Raw genomic sequence first — 18,052 nt, 5'->3', positions numbered from 1 at the left:
CAAAAAATTACCAATCAGTCTATATATTTTTCATAGAAAATGGAACACTTTTGTTTGAGTTATGGGTAAAACAAATTTTCCAAACTTTTTGGGATGTTTCCTAGCGACTGAGCTACACTGTAGAAAGCGTCGACTGAGCGGAGCCTCCTATCTCAAAAGCTTCTAGCTGAGCTCTTCTAAAAAATTCAAATCTTCAATTTCAGATGCAACCAAGTCTTCCAACGCTACTACGAACTCATCCAACATCAGCAGAAGAAGTGCTACAAGGACGACGGCGCCGCACTGGCCAGCGATAACAAAAGTGTGGAAGAATCGTTGACCGACGAGGAAAAAGCTCAACTGCTAGCCCAACAACAAGTCCTCACAATGGATATTCCAAAGTTCCAACCAGCGGATCTTCTTAAGATGATTGGTGCCGCCGGTGGCTCCAGCTCCTCCAGTGATGTCCTAATGAAGATGTGCGAGAATATTGGATTCCACAAAACGTGTCTTTTTTGTCAGCAAGAGTTCCGGGACAAGAATGCGATGACAGAGCATATGAACCAGAAGCATAACATGGCTTTTGCCAACATCGATGTTGATATGATGCCAGACGCGTCGGATATGTTTCTAGATAATAAGGAGTCAGCGTTGGACCTATCTGGGTCATCAGTAGACTATCGAGAGTCGATTAGTACGAGTCCTCCAAGATCTGAAGATGATGTGCTCACGGAGCAACTCGATGATTCTACTTTCGCAGCGTTGCTCTCAAATGGGGGCTCTGGATCCGAGTGTAGGTCGCCAGCAAGCAGCTCAAAACGATTTCGTACCCATTTAACACCGATGCAAGTTCAAATGATGAAAAGTGTATTCAATGAATACAAGACGCCATCGATGGCCGAGTGTGAGCTTCTAGGGAAGGAGGTGGGACTTCACAAACGTGTCGTTCAAGTGTGGTTTCAAAATGCGAGAGCCAAGGAGAGAAAGACACGGGGTACTGTAGACGAAGAGTCGAGATCCGGGGAATTGAATTGTGAGCAGTGTGACAAAAGTTTTGGGACGAGATTGGCACTGCAGGATCATCTTTTCACGGCGGAGCATATTGGTGTGTTGAGAGCACAGCTTAAGAAGGAAGGGGTGTCGGAATTGACGACGGCGTCGGTGACCGAGTGCTCGCCGGAGAAGAAGTGAGTACTGGGTACTGTAGTAGGGGGACCTTTTAAGCCGATAGGTCGAAATTGGAATTTCAAAGAGCCATTTTTGTTTTGGTAGATCAAAAAAGCCATTTTCGGAAGATACGAATTTTTGGGAATTTTAGAGTTTTCTGTAAAATCAAAATTTTTGAATTTCTGAGCTTTGTGGAAATTTGGGATTTTCTGGAAAATTAAAGTTAATAATTTCACATTTTTAAATCCAAAAGTTCCAGAAGTTCCAAAAGATCGAAAAATCGATTTCTGGAAACTTCGATTTCCAGATTTTTAGAATTTCTGACCGAAAATGTAAAACTATATTCTAATGTTCTTAGAAAATTTCTGAAATTATTGAGTTCAAAAGTTTCCAATAATTCAAATATCCCAAAAAAAATCGAAATTCAAAAATTCTAAAAATCCAAGATTCAAAAACTCCAAAAACACCGAAAGTCATGAAATTTTGAAAAATCCAAAAATTCAGAATCTTCAAATTTTTGAAAAAATCTTCAAATTTCGAAAATTCTGCTATTCTGAAATTTTGGAATTCCGAAACTCCAAAGTTCCGGAACCTTCAAACTTTCAGAATTTGGAAAACACCGAATTTCAAAATTACCGAAAATCCAAAATTTTCAAAAATTTTGAAATTTCCAGATTCCTTCTTAAAATTCAATCTTAAAAAACTGAAAACTTGATTTAATCCAATTTTTCAGATCCTCCAAAACGGCTCAAAACGCGTTCGACCTGTCTGGGTTCCCATTTCTAAACCCACTAATTGACATTCAAATGTACGGAACACCAATTCAGTTTTTGCAAGTACCCGAGGAAATCAAAACCCAAATTTCCACGGATATAAAGGAGAAAAAACCGCGTACCGTATTCTCTCAGGACGGGTTAAACGTCGAAAAACTGAAAGACGCGCTTCCGGAAAACGAAAAATCCCATTTGACGACTACTCAAAAAGAGGTAATTAATTAATCAATTTTTCAGTTAATTGGTTAATTAGGATCATTAAATTGAAAATTCCCAAATTCTGGAAATTTAGATTTTCTGAAATTCCGGAAATTTCGAAAATTCCTAAACTTCAAAATTTCAGGTCGGATGGGCGTGTCCCACGTGTACATTTGTGTTCCAAGAGGAGAAGAAGCTCCGCGAGCATCAACGACAAATTTGTCAATGTGATAAGGTGATTTTAATTCTGAGATTCAGAAATTCAGAAATTCGGAAATTCTAAAATTCTGAAATTCTGAAATCCTCCGATCCTGAAATTCTCAAATTGTAGATTACAAGAAATTTCTGAAATTCGGAGATTCTGAATTTCTAAAATTTAGAAATCCAGAGTTCGGAAATTCAAAAATTCCTGAACTCTGAAATTCTGGAAATCTGAAATTCTGGAATTCTGAAATTCTCAAATTCTCAAATTTTAGATTACAAGAAATTTCTGAAATTCTCAAATTCTCAAATTTTAGATTACAAGAAATTTCTGAAATTCGGAGATTCTGAAATTCTGAATATCCGAAATTCTGAAATTCCTGAAAATCCTGGAAATCCAGTATTTTGAAGAAAACAAAAATTCTGAAATTCTGAAATTCTGAAATTCTGAAATTCTGAAATTCTGAATTTCTGAAATTCTGAAATTTCTGAAGTTTCTGAAATTCTGAAATTCTGAAGTTCGGAAATTCAAAAATTCTGAAATTCCTGAAATTCAGAAATTCAGAAATTCCAAAAATTCTAAGAATCCAAAACATTCAGAAAATTTCCTAAAAATTCAAAAAATTTAAAAATTTCGAGAAATCCAAAATTTCAAAAAATCAACTTTTTTTTAAATTTAGGATTTTCAGCAAATGCAATAATTCTAGAAAATTGAAAAATCATAGAAAATCCCAAAAATGAAATTTTCGAATTTTAACAAATTCGAGATTTTAGACAAGTAAAAAATTTGGAATTTCAAAAAATTCAAAACATCCAAAATTCAATTTTTCAGACGCTAACTCTGGTTCAGACCCACTACTCGTGCAAATCTTGTAAATCCGATTTTTGCCTTCAATCCGAATACCTCTTCCATCTCTCAATGCCACCCCATATCTAGCCACTTCATAAAATTTTTCTTCAAAATTTTAAATTTTTCCCGAGAACCTTTTTTTGCCCATGTGTTGCCCACCCGTTGCCCAAAAAGAATTTCCCTTTAAAACACTCCCCAGATGCCTTACAACCCCTCCCTCTCTCGTTATCCCGATCTTAAGCTCCGCCCACTTTTTAAGCCACGCCCATTTTCTCTCTTCTTCCCGCTTTATGACACAGAAACTGGTTATTTTTTGGAATTATTTTTTTTTCGATTTTCCCATTTTTTTACAAATCCATGCACAATTTTTAAAGAAAAATTTTCAGAATTTTTTTTCAGATTTTAGGATTTTTTCCGGTTTTGTTGAAAAGCAATATATTTAGAAAAATCAATAATTTTCTCTCCCCCATTTTTTCAATAGATTTCCATAGAATTTTTTTTGCTCCCGCAATAATTTTTTTCTGTAATTTTATTATATGAATTTAAGCAATAATTGACAATGTGTGTCTTTTTTTTTGAATTTTGAAAATTCTGAAAAACAAAATAAAAACTTTTTAAAAGAAATGTTATTTTTTTTGAATTTCCAATTTGGGCAAATTAGCTCAAATCCCGCCCATTTTGGCCCAGGAACACCCCAAAATGCTCAGGCTCCGCCCACTTTTGAGATTCAAGCTCCGCCCCTTTCTAGATGTCAAGGTCACCTAGCCACGCCCACTTCTCAATATCAAGCTCCGCGCCCTTTTTTAAATTCTAGAATATTCTAAAATTGTGAAACTCTGAAATTTCGAAATTCGGACCTCTGGAATTCCATAAAACGGAATTCCAGGAAACTTTTAGAAACTATGAAATTCTCAAATTCTCCAATCCCGAAATTCTGAAATTCTCAAATTCTGAAATTCTGAAATTTTATCACTTTGAAATTCTGAAATTTTGAAATTCTCAAATTCTCAAATTCTCAAATTATCCGATCCCGAAATTTTGAAATTCTGGAATCCTGAAATTCTGAAATGCTAAAATTATGAAATTCCAGAAAATTCTGAAATTTCGAAAAAAAATTTGGACCGGAAGAAATACTTTTCCTATTACTCATCTCCTGTATACACATTGTAGCTGACTTTTTTCTGTTTTTTTCTTTCTATACGAAAATGAAAAAAATAACAAAATGACTCACTTTTTTGTGTATAAAATACAGTCATGTACAGTAGGAAACACCATTTTTTTCAAAAAAAAAATGTTTTTTTTCTGAAAATTTCAGTCAATTTTTGATTTCAGAGAAAAATCAAAAATGGAGACTCCTGAGGATCGTATTGTTATGGTGATTTTGATTTTGTTGTTTCCGGTGAGTGAAAATAAATCCGAAAATTTGAAAATATTCTGTTGGGAGATTACCGTAACCACTCTCATAGAATGCCATCCGAATCGTCAAATTTGAGCCCACGTATCTCATTTTCTGTGAAAGATATCAAAAAATAGTAAACTAATAAAATGTTGCTGATAACATGATAAACATTTTATCAGTTGACAACTTTTCGATACCTTTCAAAAGAAGTGAGATAAATTGGCTCAAAGTGGACGGTCCGGTTGGCATTCTATTAGAGTGTTTACGGAATTTTCGAAATTTCGGAGTTGTCGGACTTTTTGAAACTTCTGGATTCGGGAATTTTCGAATTTTCGAAATTCCTAACTTTCCGATTTCTTTGATCTTTTGAAGTTTTGCATTTTCGGCATTTTCGGAAATTTCAAGTTGTAATTTTCGAAACCTTTGGGATTTCGGAAAAATTTAACTTTGAATTTTTGGAATTTTTTGAATTTTCGGAATATTTGGTATTGTCGAATTCAGAGTTTCAGATTTTTTGGGTTATGGATTTTTGGAAATTTCCAATTTTCAAAAGTTAGTTTTCTAGAGTTTTTGGATTCTTTGAATTTTTTGAAGTTTCGACTTTTTCAGAATTTCAGACTTTTTAGAATTTTTTGATTTTATGAAATTTTGAATTTCGACCTTTTGAGTTGTCGGAATTGTTGGTATTGTCGAATTCGGAATTCCGGAATTCTGGGATTTTTTTTTTGAAATTTTGATTTTCCAAGAAAAAAATCAATATTTCGAAACTTTCAAATTCCGATCTTTCAAGTTTTCAAATTTTTCGAATTTCCGCAAAAAATTTCCAAAGTTCTAAATTTTGGAATTTCCCAATTCCATTTTTTGAGTTACCGTAAACCTGTATTAGAAGGGCCCCTTCAATAGAAGGGCCCTCTGTTCGATGAAAAGCTTGCTAAATTTATTTGAAATTGGCAGACTTTCATGGATTTTTAACGAAACTTTGTTGAATTTATCGATGCTATATTTCGGAAAAAAACTGGCAGGAAAAATAGGAGAGCCCCCTCTAATCATACTTGCAACCGGGCCTTCGCGGGATCTGTCATAGCTGTTTTTAGAAAAAGTATTTTTCACCCAACTGAATTAAATATGATAGAACTCAACGAGTGCTACAAAATGGTATTACTTGGAAAACTGTGCCTTGTTTTTTGAACAAAGTTACAGACAAAAAACAAAGGCCCGGTTGCAAGTAATTCTAATTGAAGGAATTTTCAAAAATTGTTTTTTTTTTAACTTCTGAAAATTTTGATGATGTGCTCAAATCCATAAAAAAACATTTTTCAGCCACTAGCCGTTTGGTATAAGGAAGGAACATGCGGTTGCTCAGTTTTTCTCAATATCCTACTGTATTTTTGTTTCGTATTCCCATCCTATATCCACGCCGTCTACGTATGCTATCTGAGGGATCGTCGTTAATTAATTTTGTGATTTTCCGAAAAAAATGTTTCAATTTTTTTCAAATCAGTGATAACTTACATGGCAAGTAATAAAGATTTGAAATGTGCTGATTACAGTAATCAAATTTTATTTTAATCGGAAAATTTGGATCAGTTTTTTATACTAAAACTGTAGAGGTTTAGAATATCATGATAAAAACAACGTTGTAGTTCGAAATTTGCAAAAATCATCTGGAATCATCAAGGAGAGACAATCGATAAAAAATGAGAGGGGGGGGGGGGGTGTTATTGGCGAAAATACAAAAAATTGGGATATGGTAGACTCTTAGATCATTAGAATCTAAACATCTTGAAAATCTAAAGAATCCTAAGCATTTTCTGGAACCTTAGCTGGCCGGCTAACAGATTTCTTCAGATTGTCATTCAGCACTTTTTCTACATTTCCAATATCGGCAGGTTCTCTTGCTCCGTCTCCGATAGAATTTATGATTTTGCCACTGGTTCCTGTGCACAGATTGTCCTCCAAGCTTAATGGCGACACCTCGACTTCAAAAACTTCGAACGGATTCTTGCTCTTCATCGGAGCGATATTTCCATGGACCGCCGCCTGAAAATTTAGATTTTTGAGTTGAAGAACTTCCGGGAGACTTTGAATTTTTATATCGTTTTGTAGAGCTTGAAAAAATCTACATTTCAAAATTAAGATCGTTTGAAAATATTGAATTTGAAGAAAGTTATGGCTTGGCTCATAATTAGCTTCGAAATTGATAATTTTGATTAATTCAAAATGCACAACGTAGGCCCTATCAAATTCTATGAAAATTTTAAAAATTTTGGTACAAAAATCATGTTTCTAACTTGAGTTTGAAGCAAGTTACGGCTAATTTTGTCCCTGGAGGGACGCGGCCAGTCAGAGGTGGTAGCAGAGCTTGCGGCTCCGCGTCACTTCGAAACCGCGACGTTCCGAAACCGGTCGTTTCGAAACTGTCGTGGAAAACTTCAATATAAGTGTGAAATGTAGGGGTTAAAAAACACTACAGAATGATATGTCACATAATCATTATCATTACTAATAACAAACACCAACTTCTATATGTGCGTATATATGTCGCGTGACTGTTAACCCACTCAACGTTGACCGATCGAGCTGAAACCTGACAGTTAGGTCAGAAGTGTGTCTTAGTGGATGCCCGAACTTTTCTTTTTTCGAAATTTTGATTCTGAAGTCTTCTGGAGACGTTCCTTGGTTTGGGCCACAGTAAAGCGTGGTGGGCAGAGAGGGCGAGGATGTCCACACACTTAGGCCAGGAGGTTAAGCCACGGAGGGGCGTAAACCGAATTTTAATTTTTAATTCCAAGTTTTTCAAAAATTAGCGAATTAAAAACCACTTACCGAGTTGCCAATAAGGCTTGTTGGAATTTTTTTCGAGTCAAATGCTTTGTCTCCTTGGCTACAATGCTTTATAAACATGTTAGCCCCCAATTCAGAAGCTACTTCACCGGCACATGTGAACTGAAAAATTTGATTTTGTTAATTTTTAAATATAAAAAATAAGACAAACACCGCTTACACTTTGAGCTCAATTATCTCGGTTCCCGCAAACGATATCAAAAAGTAGTAAACTAGTAAAATGTTTTTAATATTATGATAAGTAATTTATCAGTTGACAAAATTTTTATATCTTCTAAAGGAATCGAGATAATTGAGCTCAAAGTGCAGCTCACTTACCGCTTGCCTGAACGGAAACTGGATTCCTTTGAAGACTCCCAACGTGCTGACGCCTCTGGAGAAGTCAATTTTAAACATGTGAGCTGAATTTAGAGTATCCGAAAAGATTGGGAGATTGATGAAAAGACATTCCTGAGCTTCTGGATTAACCAGCTCAAGGTGGCCAGTCGCTTTTTCTGGAAAATTTCAGATTTTTAAGAGCTGGCTTTCATTAGGGTGCTATCTTTGAGTCTGTATACCTGATTTCCAGTAAAAGATATCAAAAATTGGTCAATAGATAAAATGTTTATCATAATATCAGCAACATTTTATCAGCTGACCAATTTTTGATATCTTTCACAAGAGACGAGATAAATTGGCTCGGAGGTGAAAGTCAAGGGGTCTCATCTTGTATCCTTCTATATATCTATTGTCCTTCTTTAAATTATAACTTTCTTGAAACTCAATATTTTTGATTAATTTAAATTGTAAAATGTAGGAATTGAAAAGCGCTAAAAAATTATATATAACGCATTTGATTGTGATTTCTAGCGATTCCAAAAAGTAGCCGTTGAACAGGCGCGTGCTAGGCGTCGACTTAGTCCTTATTAATGGATGTTAGCGAACAAGTGGGATTTCAAATGTTCATGAATTTTATATGATTTGGTAGAATTTACAAAGATCTACATGTTGGGATGAAAATCATTTTAAGAAAAAGAATTATAAGAAAGTTATAGCTCTTCTTTCTAAAAATACCGGATTTCTTCTAATAGGAGCCCACTCAAATCATCCACTTTGAGCTCAATTATCTCGGCTCCCATAAGAGCCATCAAAAAACTGGCAACTACAAAAATGTTGTTGATATTATGAACAACATTTTATCAGTTGACAACGTTTCGAAATCACTTATAGGAACCGATATAATTGAGCTCAAAGTAAGTAGTCTAGCTGGCTCGGAAGCTTTTGCTTTTTTAGAAGCTCTACATTTAGATTAGACCGATTTTTTTTCAATAATTTGAAATTTTAAAAAAAACGACTTACGGTATTTAAACACTGGAATCATATTTCCAATCTCGCGGAGAGAAGTAAAATCCATCGCCGCTTCGTGGAGGGCGAATTCGTTGCCAGCGGGGATGGTCTTTTGAAATCCTCATATCTGAAGAGATAAATGTTAAAATTATAGCATTATTATACTCATTTGAAAGCTCGAAATAAGCTGAATTCAAAAATTTTAATCTCAAAAAATTCGATCAACTATCAACAAAGATATGACCCTTTAAAAAGTGACAAATTTAAAGGCGCATGAGGGCAGAAGCAAAGGATAACGATAGTTCATGTCCCTTTAAATCAATTTTTAAGCAAGCTTTAAGAAAAAAAACACTTACAAGTCATGAAAATTATCCTCTTCAACATAGTTTCCGTTGTCCAACTCATTCTTCAGGAATTGAATCCATCGACGACCTTGGACTCCGATGTTTCTGAATTCGTCGCCTTCTTTGCGGAAATTCAAATACATTGAATTCAGAAAATCCGAGAGTTCCTCGATTGACTTGAAGGGGATGTCCTGGAATTTAATCTTCTTATTTATTTTTAGAACATTGAAACCATTCTACTGTCAAAATTGAAAAAAAATTGCTGCTATTTGTCAACGCTCCGCCCACAGATTGCAATGCGCGCCTTAGCCCTCTCATCTCAATTCCTAGGAGAAATATCAAAAATGTGTAAACTGATAAAATGTTGCTGATAACATGATGAACATTTTATTAGTTAATCACTTGTTGATATCTCTTACAGGAATCGAGATAAATCAGCTTAATACATCGCGCGGCTAGATCGGCGCCGCTACCGTTCTTGCCAACTTTGAGCCTGATTATCTCGGTTCCTGTAAAAGATATTAAAAGTTTGTCAACTAATAAAATGCTCATTATCTTATCAAAAATGTTTTACTAGTCGACCACTTCCTGATATAACATATAGGAACCGAGATAAGCGAGCTCAAAGGGCAAGTACCGCATCGCTGCCCACTATGCTGTTGCTTTTGGCATTTGCCTCATAACTAGCTTAAAACTCAATATTTTTAGATAATTTAGAATTAAAAATGTAGGATTTGAAAAGTGCTACAAAAAAATATTTAGATTTAATTGAAATTCCCAGTTTTTATATTCAAAAAAAACTTCAAACTCACCCCAGATGCACTTGGTGCCTTTTTGAGATTCTCGAATAATGTCTCAACTGTTTGAGCTCCATTCACAGTGAGATTGTTCTCCACAAACGTTATTTTTGTGAGAATCTCAAGTAGAAGACTCTCCGCTTCCGATTTGTCCAAGTTTTCGATTCTCTCAACATAAATGTCGACAGATCTAGCAAGTGTTTCGGCGTGGCGCTCGCGGTACTGCTCGCTGAAAAAAGTTGAATGTTTAAAGGATCATAAAGCTTTTTTTTTGAAAATGATATTTATTAATTTGATTATTGTTTTGTAGAGCTTTTTACCATCTACAATTCAAGTTAAAATTTATTGAAATATGTTGAGTTTGAAGTAAGTTATGCCTTCTAAACAATCAGTGTACCAAAATGATGTTATGAACATTTTGAGCCAATTTATCTCGGGTCCTGTAAGAGATATCAAAAATTGGTAAATGGATAGAATATTTATCATATTATCAACAATTATTTATTAGTTTATCACTTGTTGATATCGTTTAAAAGAAACGAGATAAATAGATTCAAAGTTGAAGGACAACTGGAACTACTGTAGCAGAAATATGTGTACTTTCTAGAGCCTTATAATTAGCTTCAAACTCAATATTTTTTATTGATTTAAATTGAAACATGTAGGATTTAAAAAACGCTACTGAATGACATATAACACAATTATTTTCAAATTGTAGATTTAAACCAAAACGGCTTTTAACTGGGCACCTAGCACGACTTTCAAGCTATCATTTAACTTTGAGCCAATTTATCTCGGTTCCTATGAAAGATGTCAAATAGTGGTTAACTAATATATTGTTTATCACATTATCACAAATGTTTTATTAGTTGACAACTTTTTCGTATCTCTGACATGAACCGAGATAATTGAGCTCAAAGTGCACATATTCAAAAAACTCACATCCAAAATTCCGGCTGAAAATCCTCTGTAATAATTGGCCACATTTTTTTCTGATTATTTTTCCAATCTTGTATCTCTTGCCTTTCCTGGGCTGCTAACAATCTCTGAGCCTTTAACGCCGCCTGTTCTTCCTCGGTGAGTAGTGGTGGTGGGCGTCTCCAGGGTTGCATTTTAGCGGAAAATTCGTCTTTTAGCTGAAATTTGAGTTGGTTTAAAGGCGCACATGAATAGGAAGACGAGGAACAGGTTGATACCGGCGGCTGATAAGCAAAAGCTGGTTTATCTCGGCTCCTTCTAGAGATATCAGAATACTGTCAACTGATAAAACGTTTATCACATAATCACCAACATTTTGTTAATTGACAAATTTTAGATAACTTTTTAAGGAGCCAAGATAATTGTGCTTAAAGTATAGGGGTGACAATATCTAAAGTTTCGTTTTCTAAAATTTGAAATGCTTAGAATAGTTAGGAACTTTCGAATTGAGTTTTTCTGAAATTTCCCGAAAATCCAGATTTCTTTTTTCGTCATTTTTTAAGACAATTGCAAAAAAAAACATTCGAAAAATGGGCCTAAAAACGCCAACAGCCAAAAAAGTGGCGTTGGAAACTAGGAACAGGGGAGAGATAGAGAGAGAGAGTGCGAGAGTGAGAGAGTGCGTGGAGAGGAGAGAGTGCAGAGAGTGAGAGACACAGACAGATTACCCCTACACCACCACACCACACATAAAATGCAACGAAATTTCGATTCTGACGAGAAAAGGTGACAATGGGGGGAAGAGAAGACAGATTTTGGCGGGAAATTCAAAAAATCTGATTTTCGAAAAAAAAATTTTGGAAGAAAGAAGAACTGGAAATTGTCATATATAGAAGCGACTTCTCCCATTTTGACTTCCTGCAAAAATTGAAATTTTCAATTAAAAAAACCACCCCTCCTTATCTTATTTTCAGTTGAAAATCGGTAATTTTGGAGCTCTCTAAAAACTAATTCAAACTTTTTCAAACTTTCTGAAAATTTTAAAGTACACTAAACATTACTAGCGCTTTATTTTTATAATTGACAACTTTTTCGAAAAATTAGGCCCTGAAGAGTTATGCCACGTGGAAGAGGCCCTATTTTTTCGGCGCCACCACCCCTTCCTTGCGGCAAACGCGCTAGAACGCGCTAGAACGCACTTCAAACTTTTTCGATTTGCCTGACATTTTCAGAGTAGACCAAACAAAACAAGAGGTTTATTTTTGTAGTTGACCACTTTTTTGAAAAATCAGGCCCTGAGGAGTTATGCCACGTGGAAGAGGCCCTCCTTCCTTGCGACCTGAAAGTGCACCCCCCCCCCCCCCTTCTTTTTACGCCGTACCCCCCCCCCCTTTCCGGCTAGGGGCGCCAAAAACAAGGGTCACTTCCCCGTGGCATATCTCATTAGGGCGCCTTTACATAACAAAAAGTTGTCAAGTACAAAAATGTAGCTCTAGTTTTGTTTGGTATACTCTGAAATTTTCAGGCGATTCGAATAATTTTCAGCTAGGTTTCAGACAGCTGCGGATTTTCACAAAAAACGACGATTTTTTGAATTTTGTGACGAAATTCGATATCAATAGAGGCCAACATGGGACATGGAAAATTAGAAGAATGCAAAATTCAATAAAAATCAAAAATAAGGGACCAAAGAGACATAGAGGATTTACTGAATGATCCAAATGAATGGGACATACATAGCTGGGAGGAGTGCAATTCCATGATTATTGATTTTTAGCTATTGATTTTTTAAAGTGCGCTCCACCGCACACTAAGCTATAGTTTCATTGATTTACAGTTCGTTTTCAATGAGACGTTCAAACAAAAAATTTTCGGAATTCAAAAAATTTTATTTCATTTTTATGGGAAATATCTATGAAATTTAAAAAAAATGGCAATTTCAGCATTCGTCAATGGAATGAGAGAAAATGAGCCAAAAAAATTTAAAAAAATGGAAAAGTGTAAGAATAAATATTTTGGTGCTGCTGGCCTAGGTTTTTTCTAGGTCACTAATTAAAAAAAAGAAATGGGGGAAAATGAGAAATGAGATGCAAATTTTGGGGGGGGGGGGGGGGGGATTTTTTAAAAGGAAATTGCGAAAATATTTACAAAATTAAAAATTTTCAGAAATTAGGAAAGTTTTTAGACAACTGCCGTTTCGTACTCCAAACCGTACTTTTCCATATCGTCGGTATTGATTTTGAAGATTCCTAGAAAATTGGAATTTCTGAATTTCTGAATTTCTGAATTCCTGAATTTCTAAAAGTTTCTGAATTTCTGAATTTCTGAATATTCGAATTTCTGAATTTCTGAATTTCTGAATTTCTGAATTCCTGAATTTCTGAATTCCTGAATTCCTGAATAAATTTTTAAGAAGAATTTTTAAATTCAAAAAATCCGAAAATCGCAAATACACTGAAAAACCAAGGCATGGATAATTTTTGACCCAATTTTTGAAATTTTTTTCCCGCCAATTTTTTTCCAAATTTCAGTGATCGGTCTGAATTTCTGAATTTCTGAATATCCGAATTTCCGAATTTCCGAATTTCCGAATTTCTGATATTCCGAATTTCCGAATTTCTGAATTTCTGAATTTCTGAATTTCTAAATTTCTGAATTTCTAAATTTCTGAATTTCTGGTCCCCGAAGGAATCGAACTTTTCAGTCATCTGCTTCAAAGCCATCCCTGTTATCCACTGCACCATCACTGCGCGCTTAGGCTCCCCCTTAGGCGCCGCGGTAGCTCTAAGCGCGCTGTGTCTCGATGGCGCAGTAGGTAAGAAAGATGACTTCGGAGCAGATGACGCAAAAGTTCGATTCCTTTGAGGATCAAATAGTTTTTTAATTACTTTTAAAGCAATTTTCATATATTCCTTACCATTATCACCCCAATGATTTCCAAAACTATTGACAGCTAACCAATAATGTTGTCCGTCATCAGACTCTCCCCATCCAATCAATCGTACGACGTGCCAATAAACAATTCTGTCATCGAAACCATCCAATGGGAATGGACGGAACACTCCACTCGAATAATGCAGAAACTCTTCAGGTACCGGGAACGCCATTGTTGTTGGTCCATACAACAGAATTTCCTTTTTGATCACATTTCGATATTCAGTTACATTCAATTTCTCGGTATTTTTGTCGTTGAAATGTCCAATGATTGTTGGGACCTTCACACGTTCCTTTCCATCTGGGGATACTGTCATCGAGCGGGGGTACAGGGAATAGGCGAACGTTGCTGAAATTTGTCTAGTTTTTGCGCTCAATTACCTCATTTTTCGTGAAAGATATCAAAAAGTTGTCAACTAATAAAATGTTTTTCATAATATCAGCAATATTTTATTAGTTGACCAATTTTTGATATCTTTAACAAGGACCCAGATAAATTGGCTCAAAGATGACGGGTCTGGGAAGTATCCACCCTAGAAACAAGTTATAATTAGCTGAAAATTTCATTAAAAACTATTTGGTCTTTAAAGAAATCGAACTTTTGGGCCATCTGCTCCAAGTACGTCGTGTGGTGTCCCATGCTCGCCAGCAACGTTCTTCGAGTCTCTTACCCACTGCGCCATTGAGACCCCGCGCACTTTGAGCTACCGCGGCACCCAAGGGGGCGCCTAAGCGCGCGGCGATGGCGCAGTGGGTAAGAGAGATGAACTTGGAGCAGAATAACCTAAAGTTTAATTTGTTTGGGGACCAAACAATTTTTATAACATTTTGCGTGCCTTGGGATATGTTTTGAGACTCGAAATCTTGGATTTTGAGCTTTGGGAACACTGAACCAAAATAAACCCAGGAAAAGAACAACTCACCAAAATGCTTATCCTCTTCATATTTCTGCTGATAGTAGATATTTTGACACCTCCTCATACACGTCCGTTTTTCCTCGGCCTCGAAGAACGTTGCTGGCGAGCATGGGACACCACACGACAAATCAAATGAGTACGGACGGCAACCGTCACGACCACCTGGGAAATTATAGATCTTATTTTGTTTAGAATACTCAAAAAATTTCAAAGAAATTGAAACAATTTCAGTGTTGCTAGGAAAATTTGAAAATTTGTTAATCTTTCATCATTTTGTCATTTTTTATTGGTTCAAAAAACTAGTTAAAACTTGTCGGATTTGCCTAAAAATTTCAAAGTATACTAAACGAAACTAGAGCTTGATTTTTGTAGTTGACAACTTTTTTGTAGAATTTGAGCCTGGGGAGACATGCCACGTGGAAGAGCTCCTACTTTTGTGGGTCCACGAAGCTTCAGTCTTTTTCTATGCTTTTGAATCATTTCAGACAAATTCCAAAAGTTTGAAGTGCGTTCTAGCGCGTTTGCCGCAAGAAGAGGATGATAGCGCCAAAAAAAGAGGGCCTCGCCCACGTTGGTATATCTCCCCAGAACCTGATTGGACAAAAAAGTTGTCAACTACAAAAATGAAGCTTCAGTCTTGCGCTATATTCTCTCAAATTTTCAGACAAATCCAAGAAACATGAACACCTTATAGGCAACTCACCAGTAACAAGTCCCTGATTAACCCAATAAGTCAACGCTTTCAATGGATCGCCTCCATAGCAATTCCCGCACACCGAACAACATCCAATGATGTCTTCTTCTGATAAAAGTGATTTGAATGTTCCATTCGAATGAATACAGGCACGATCGGAGGCAACGCCAGCGGCAGCTACAGCGAAACAACTTCCACAGCCACCTTGATTTGGAACATTTGAGATTGATGGGCAGTTGGGCCATTTTTGACGAGCATCGAAGTGTTTTGGGAGAGATGAAGATTTGTAGTTTTCGAGTTCTCTGAAAAAACATTTTAATGTGAAAAACTCAAATTTCATCCCTAGCAAAAGAATTCCAATAATCCCATTTCTCCCAAAAACTCACTCCAAATGTCGTTTCATCGCATCGGATTCGAAAAATTTGCGGATATGTTCCATATATTCCTCAACCGCTGTCTGATTTCTTGTATATTTGAATCCATACGACCGATTTTTGACTCCAAATTTATTGAATTTCGCTTTCCACGTGGTTTCCGGTGAATCGTTGACTTGTCTTACCAATTTTCGCAGGTATTCATCTGATTCTCGCTTATCATTCGCGTCTGTCACATATCGACGGTAGAGAAAATAGCTACCGTATACCAGACCGATCACTGAAATTTGAAAAAAAAATAAATGGCGGGAAAAATGGCGGGAAATAAATTTCAAAAATTGGGTCCAAAATTATCCATGCCTTGGTTTTTCTGTGTATTTGCAATTTCCGGATTTTTTGAATTTAAAAATTCAGGAATTCAGGATTTCTGAAATTCAGGAATTCGGGAATTCAGAAATTCAGAAATTCAGGATTTCTGAAATTAAGGAATTCGGGAATTCAGAAATTCAGAAATTCAGGATTTCTGAAATTAAGGAATTCGGGAATTCAGAAATTCAGGATTTCTGAAATTCAGGAATTCGGGAATTCAGAAATTCAGAAATTCAGGATTTCTGAAATTAAGGAATTCGGGAATTCAGAAATTCAGAAATTCAGGATTTCTGAAATTAAGGAATCGGCAATTTTCAAATTTCATTTTCTCCACTCCTAGGAGGTTATAGGACTTGAAATGTTTTGTGTTATACTCAAAACTATTGGAAATTTCCTCTTTTTACATTTTTTCAAAAAACATTTTTCCGGAAAGTTACAAAACTCGCCTACACTTTGGGTGGACCCAAGTTTTCAAGTTTGTAAATTTTTTTCAACAATAATGTAAAAATATGAAATTTCAAATAGTTCGGAGAATAACACAAAAATTTCAAGTCCTAAAACCTCCTAGGAGTGAAGGAAATTAAATTTGAAAATTGCCGATTTTACACTGAAAATGTGATTTTTATTTCAAATTCTAAAACTTGGGAGTTTGTTTGTTTTTTCGAAAGTACCAAGAATAGGTTATAGGTACACATTCAGGGAGCTTGTTTTTAGGTATCCGTTGATTTAGAGTGCTAAGCCTGAAGACAAAAACATTGTAAGTGCTGAAAATAATTTGAAGGGCTAATACAATTTTGGGGGTGGGGGTGTTTTCCTAGAGAAATGAGTCATTTTTCTCTTTTTATTTTTGAGGGAAATAAATTTGAATTCACTAAAAATCGCTTCAGAAAAACGTCAGTATTTTGCCTGGAAAAACGGATATTTTGCCTGGAAAAAACGGAGGATAGAGTGGTCATATACGTGATTTAAAAAAAAACCCCCATGCCCCCTTTTGTGTATATACAAGCATCAAAATTCTTCAAATTCATATCTTATGAAAATCGTGAAATCCCAAAAGTCTCAAATTTTCTAATTTTCTAAACCATTTAAAACAATTTCCCCCTATTTCCAAAATCTGGTTCCAAATGTCTTTGAACACTAAACGCCTTCAAAAACCAGTGCTACCGTATAACGTACACTGTAAAAGTTGCACAACGACACTAACCCGTCAGGATGCTCAAACGGTAAGGGAAAACTTGAATTTTGGAATTTTGACGGCAAAAAAATTTTTTTTAGGGAAAGATTCTGAAAATCCAAGACGAAATGTTTCACAAATCGTGTCTCAAGTGCTCAGTGTGTCAGGTAACTTGCACATTTTTATAAAATTCTCGAATTCTGAAACTTAAAATTTCAAAAATCTGAAATTCCTAAAAAATTTTAAAGTTCTGAAATCCAGAATTCCAAAGATAATCGACAAGGATAACAGTAGGCATTACTACTAATATAAATAATCTAGGATTACGGTAGCTACAGTAACCCAATAAATTCCAGAAAACACTCGGCGTAACACCGTGCTATCCAGTGCACGCCTTCAGCAGTGTCTTCAGATGTGCCGATTGTCATCGTGCCGCGACGTCGCCAAAATGCCACGCATGCAAATTGCCAACTTTCGAAAAATGCGTCTCGGCATTTAATGCCTATTGGCATGAGTCGTGTTTCAAGTGTCGTTGGTGCAAAAAACCGTTCAAAAGCGAGTTTTGAGCTTTGAAAAGTGCTCCAGGTAGCGAAAAATGTCATTAAAAACTATTTGGTCTCCGAAGGGAATCGATTGTACACCGTCCGTATCGTGTTATGTTTTATGATTTGTTCAAAAAGTCTAAAATTAGTTCTCGAATACCATCAATTAATCCACTGGTTTATCAACAAAATCGCAATTGATAATTTTGTTCAAACAATTGGCCAGTTAAATCACAGTTATACTAATATGTT

The 18,052-nt window shown here is 35.7% G+C and overlaps 5 protein-coding genes across 5 annotated transcripts in view; 3 read left to right on the top strand and 2 right to left on the bottom strand.

The window, feature by feature from the left end:
- Cbr-zfh-2 overlaps positions 1-3,255 on the top strand; it is a gene marked incomplete at both ends in the record, with an annotated part of 29,075 nt that extends 25,820 nt beyond the window's left edge. Inside the window, 4 exons of the mRNA XM_045239767.1 lie at positions 204-1,166; positions 1,880-2,132; positions 2,263-2,352; positions 3,151-3,255. Of these exons, the coding sequence (XP_045092848.1) occupies positions 204-1,166; positions 1,880-2,132; positions 2,263-2,352; positions 3,151-3,255 (1,411 nt within the window). The remainder of the gene's footprint in view (positions 1-203; positions 1,167-1,879; positions 2,133-2,262; positions 2,353-3,150) is intronic.
- Positions 3,256-4,513: 1,258 nt separating this feature from the next.
- On the top strand, positions 4,514-6,019 carry CBG05141 (the record flags this gene model as incomplete). Its single annotated transcript, XM_002638740.1, has 2 exons — positions 4,514-4,567; positions 5,888-6,019. The coding sequence occupies 2 exons, from the start codon at positions 4,514-4,516 to the stop codon at positions 6,017-6,019; spliced, it is 186 nt and encodes a 61-aa protein (XP_002638786.1).
- A 348-nt stretch (positions 6,020-6,367) lies between these two features.
- CBG05142 lies at positions 6,368-10,990 on the bottom strand (the record flags this gene model as incomplete). Its single annotated transcript, XM_045239645.1, has 7 exons — positions 6,368-6,607; positions 7,394-7,513; positions 7,730-7,905; positions 9,035-9,048; positions 9,094-9,272; positions 9,894-10,107; positions 10,821-10,990. The coding sequence occupies 7 exons, from the start codon at positions 10,988-10,990 to the stop codon at positions 6,368-6,370; spliced, it is 1,113 nt and encodes a 370-aa protein (XP_045092847.1).
- Positions 10,991-12,841: 1,851 nt separating this feature from the next.
- CBG05143 lies at positions 12,842-16,779 on the bottom strand (the record flags this gene model as incomplete). The annotated part of the gene is made up of 6 exons (XM_045239588.1): positions 12,842-12,844; positions 13,694-14,079; positions 14,654-14,809; positions 15,351-15,643; positions 15,728-15,995; positions 16,776-16,779. 6 exons carry the CDS (start codon positions 16,777-16,779, stop codon positions 12,842-12,844), a joined length of 1,110 nt encoding a protein of 369 aa, XP_045092846.1.
- A 429-nt stretch (positions 16,780-17,208) lies between these two features.
- CBG25172 overlaps positions 17,209-18,052 on the top strand; it is a gene marked incomplete at both ends in the record, with an annotated part of 5,814 nt that continues 4,970 nt past the window's right edge. The window contains 2 exons of the mRNA XM_045239528.1: positions 17,209-17,307; positions 17,360-17,425. Of these exons, the coding sequence (XP_045098392.1) occupies positions 17,209-17,307; positions 17,360-17,425 (165 nt within the window). The remainder of the gene's footprint in view (positions 17,308-17,359; positions 17,426-18,052) is intronic.

Source organism: Caenorhabditis briggsae (assembly GCF_000004555.2).
Source record: "Caenorhabditis briggsae complete genome, chrI, whole genome shotgun sequence".
Lineage (NCBI taxonomy): Eukaryota > Metazoa > Nematoda > Chromadorea > Rhabditida > Rhabditidae > Caenorhabditis > Caenorhabditis briggsae.
The sequence above is the reverse complement of the archived record's forward strand: the minus strand, read 5'-3'. Positions and strand labels throughout refer to the sequence as shown.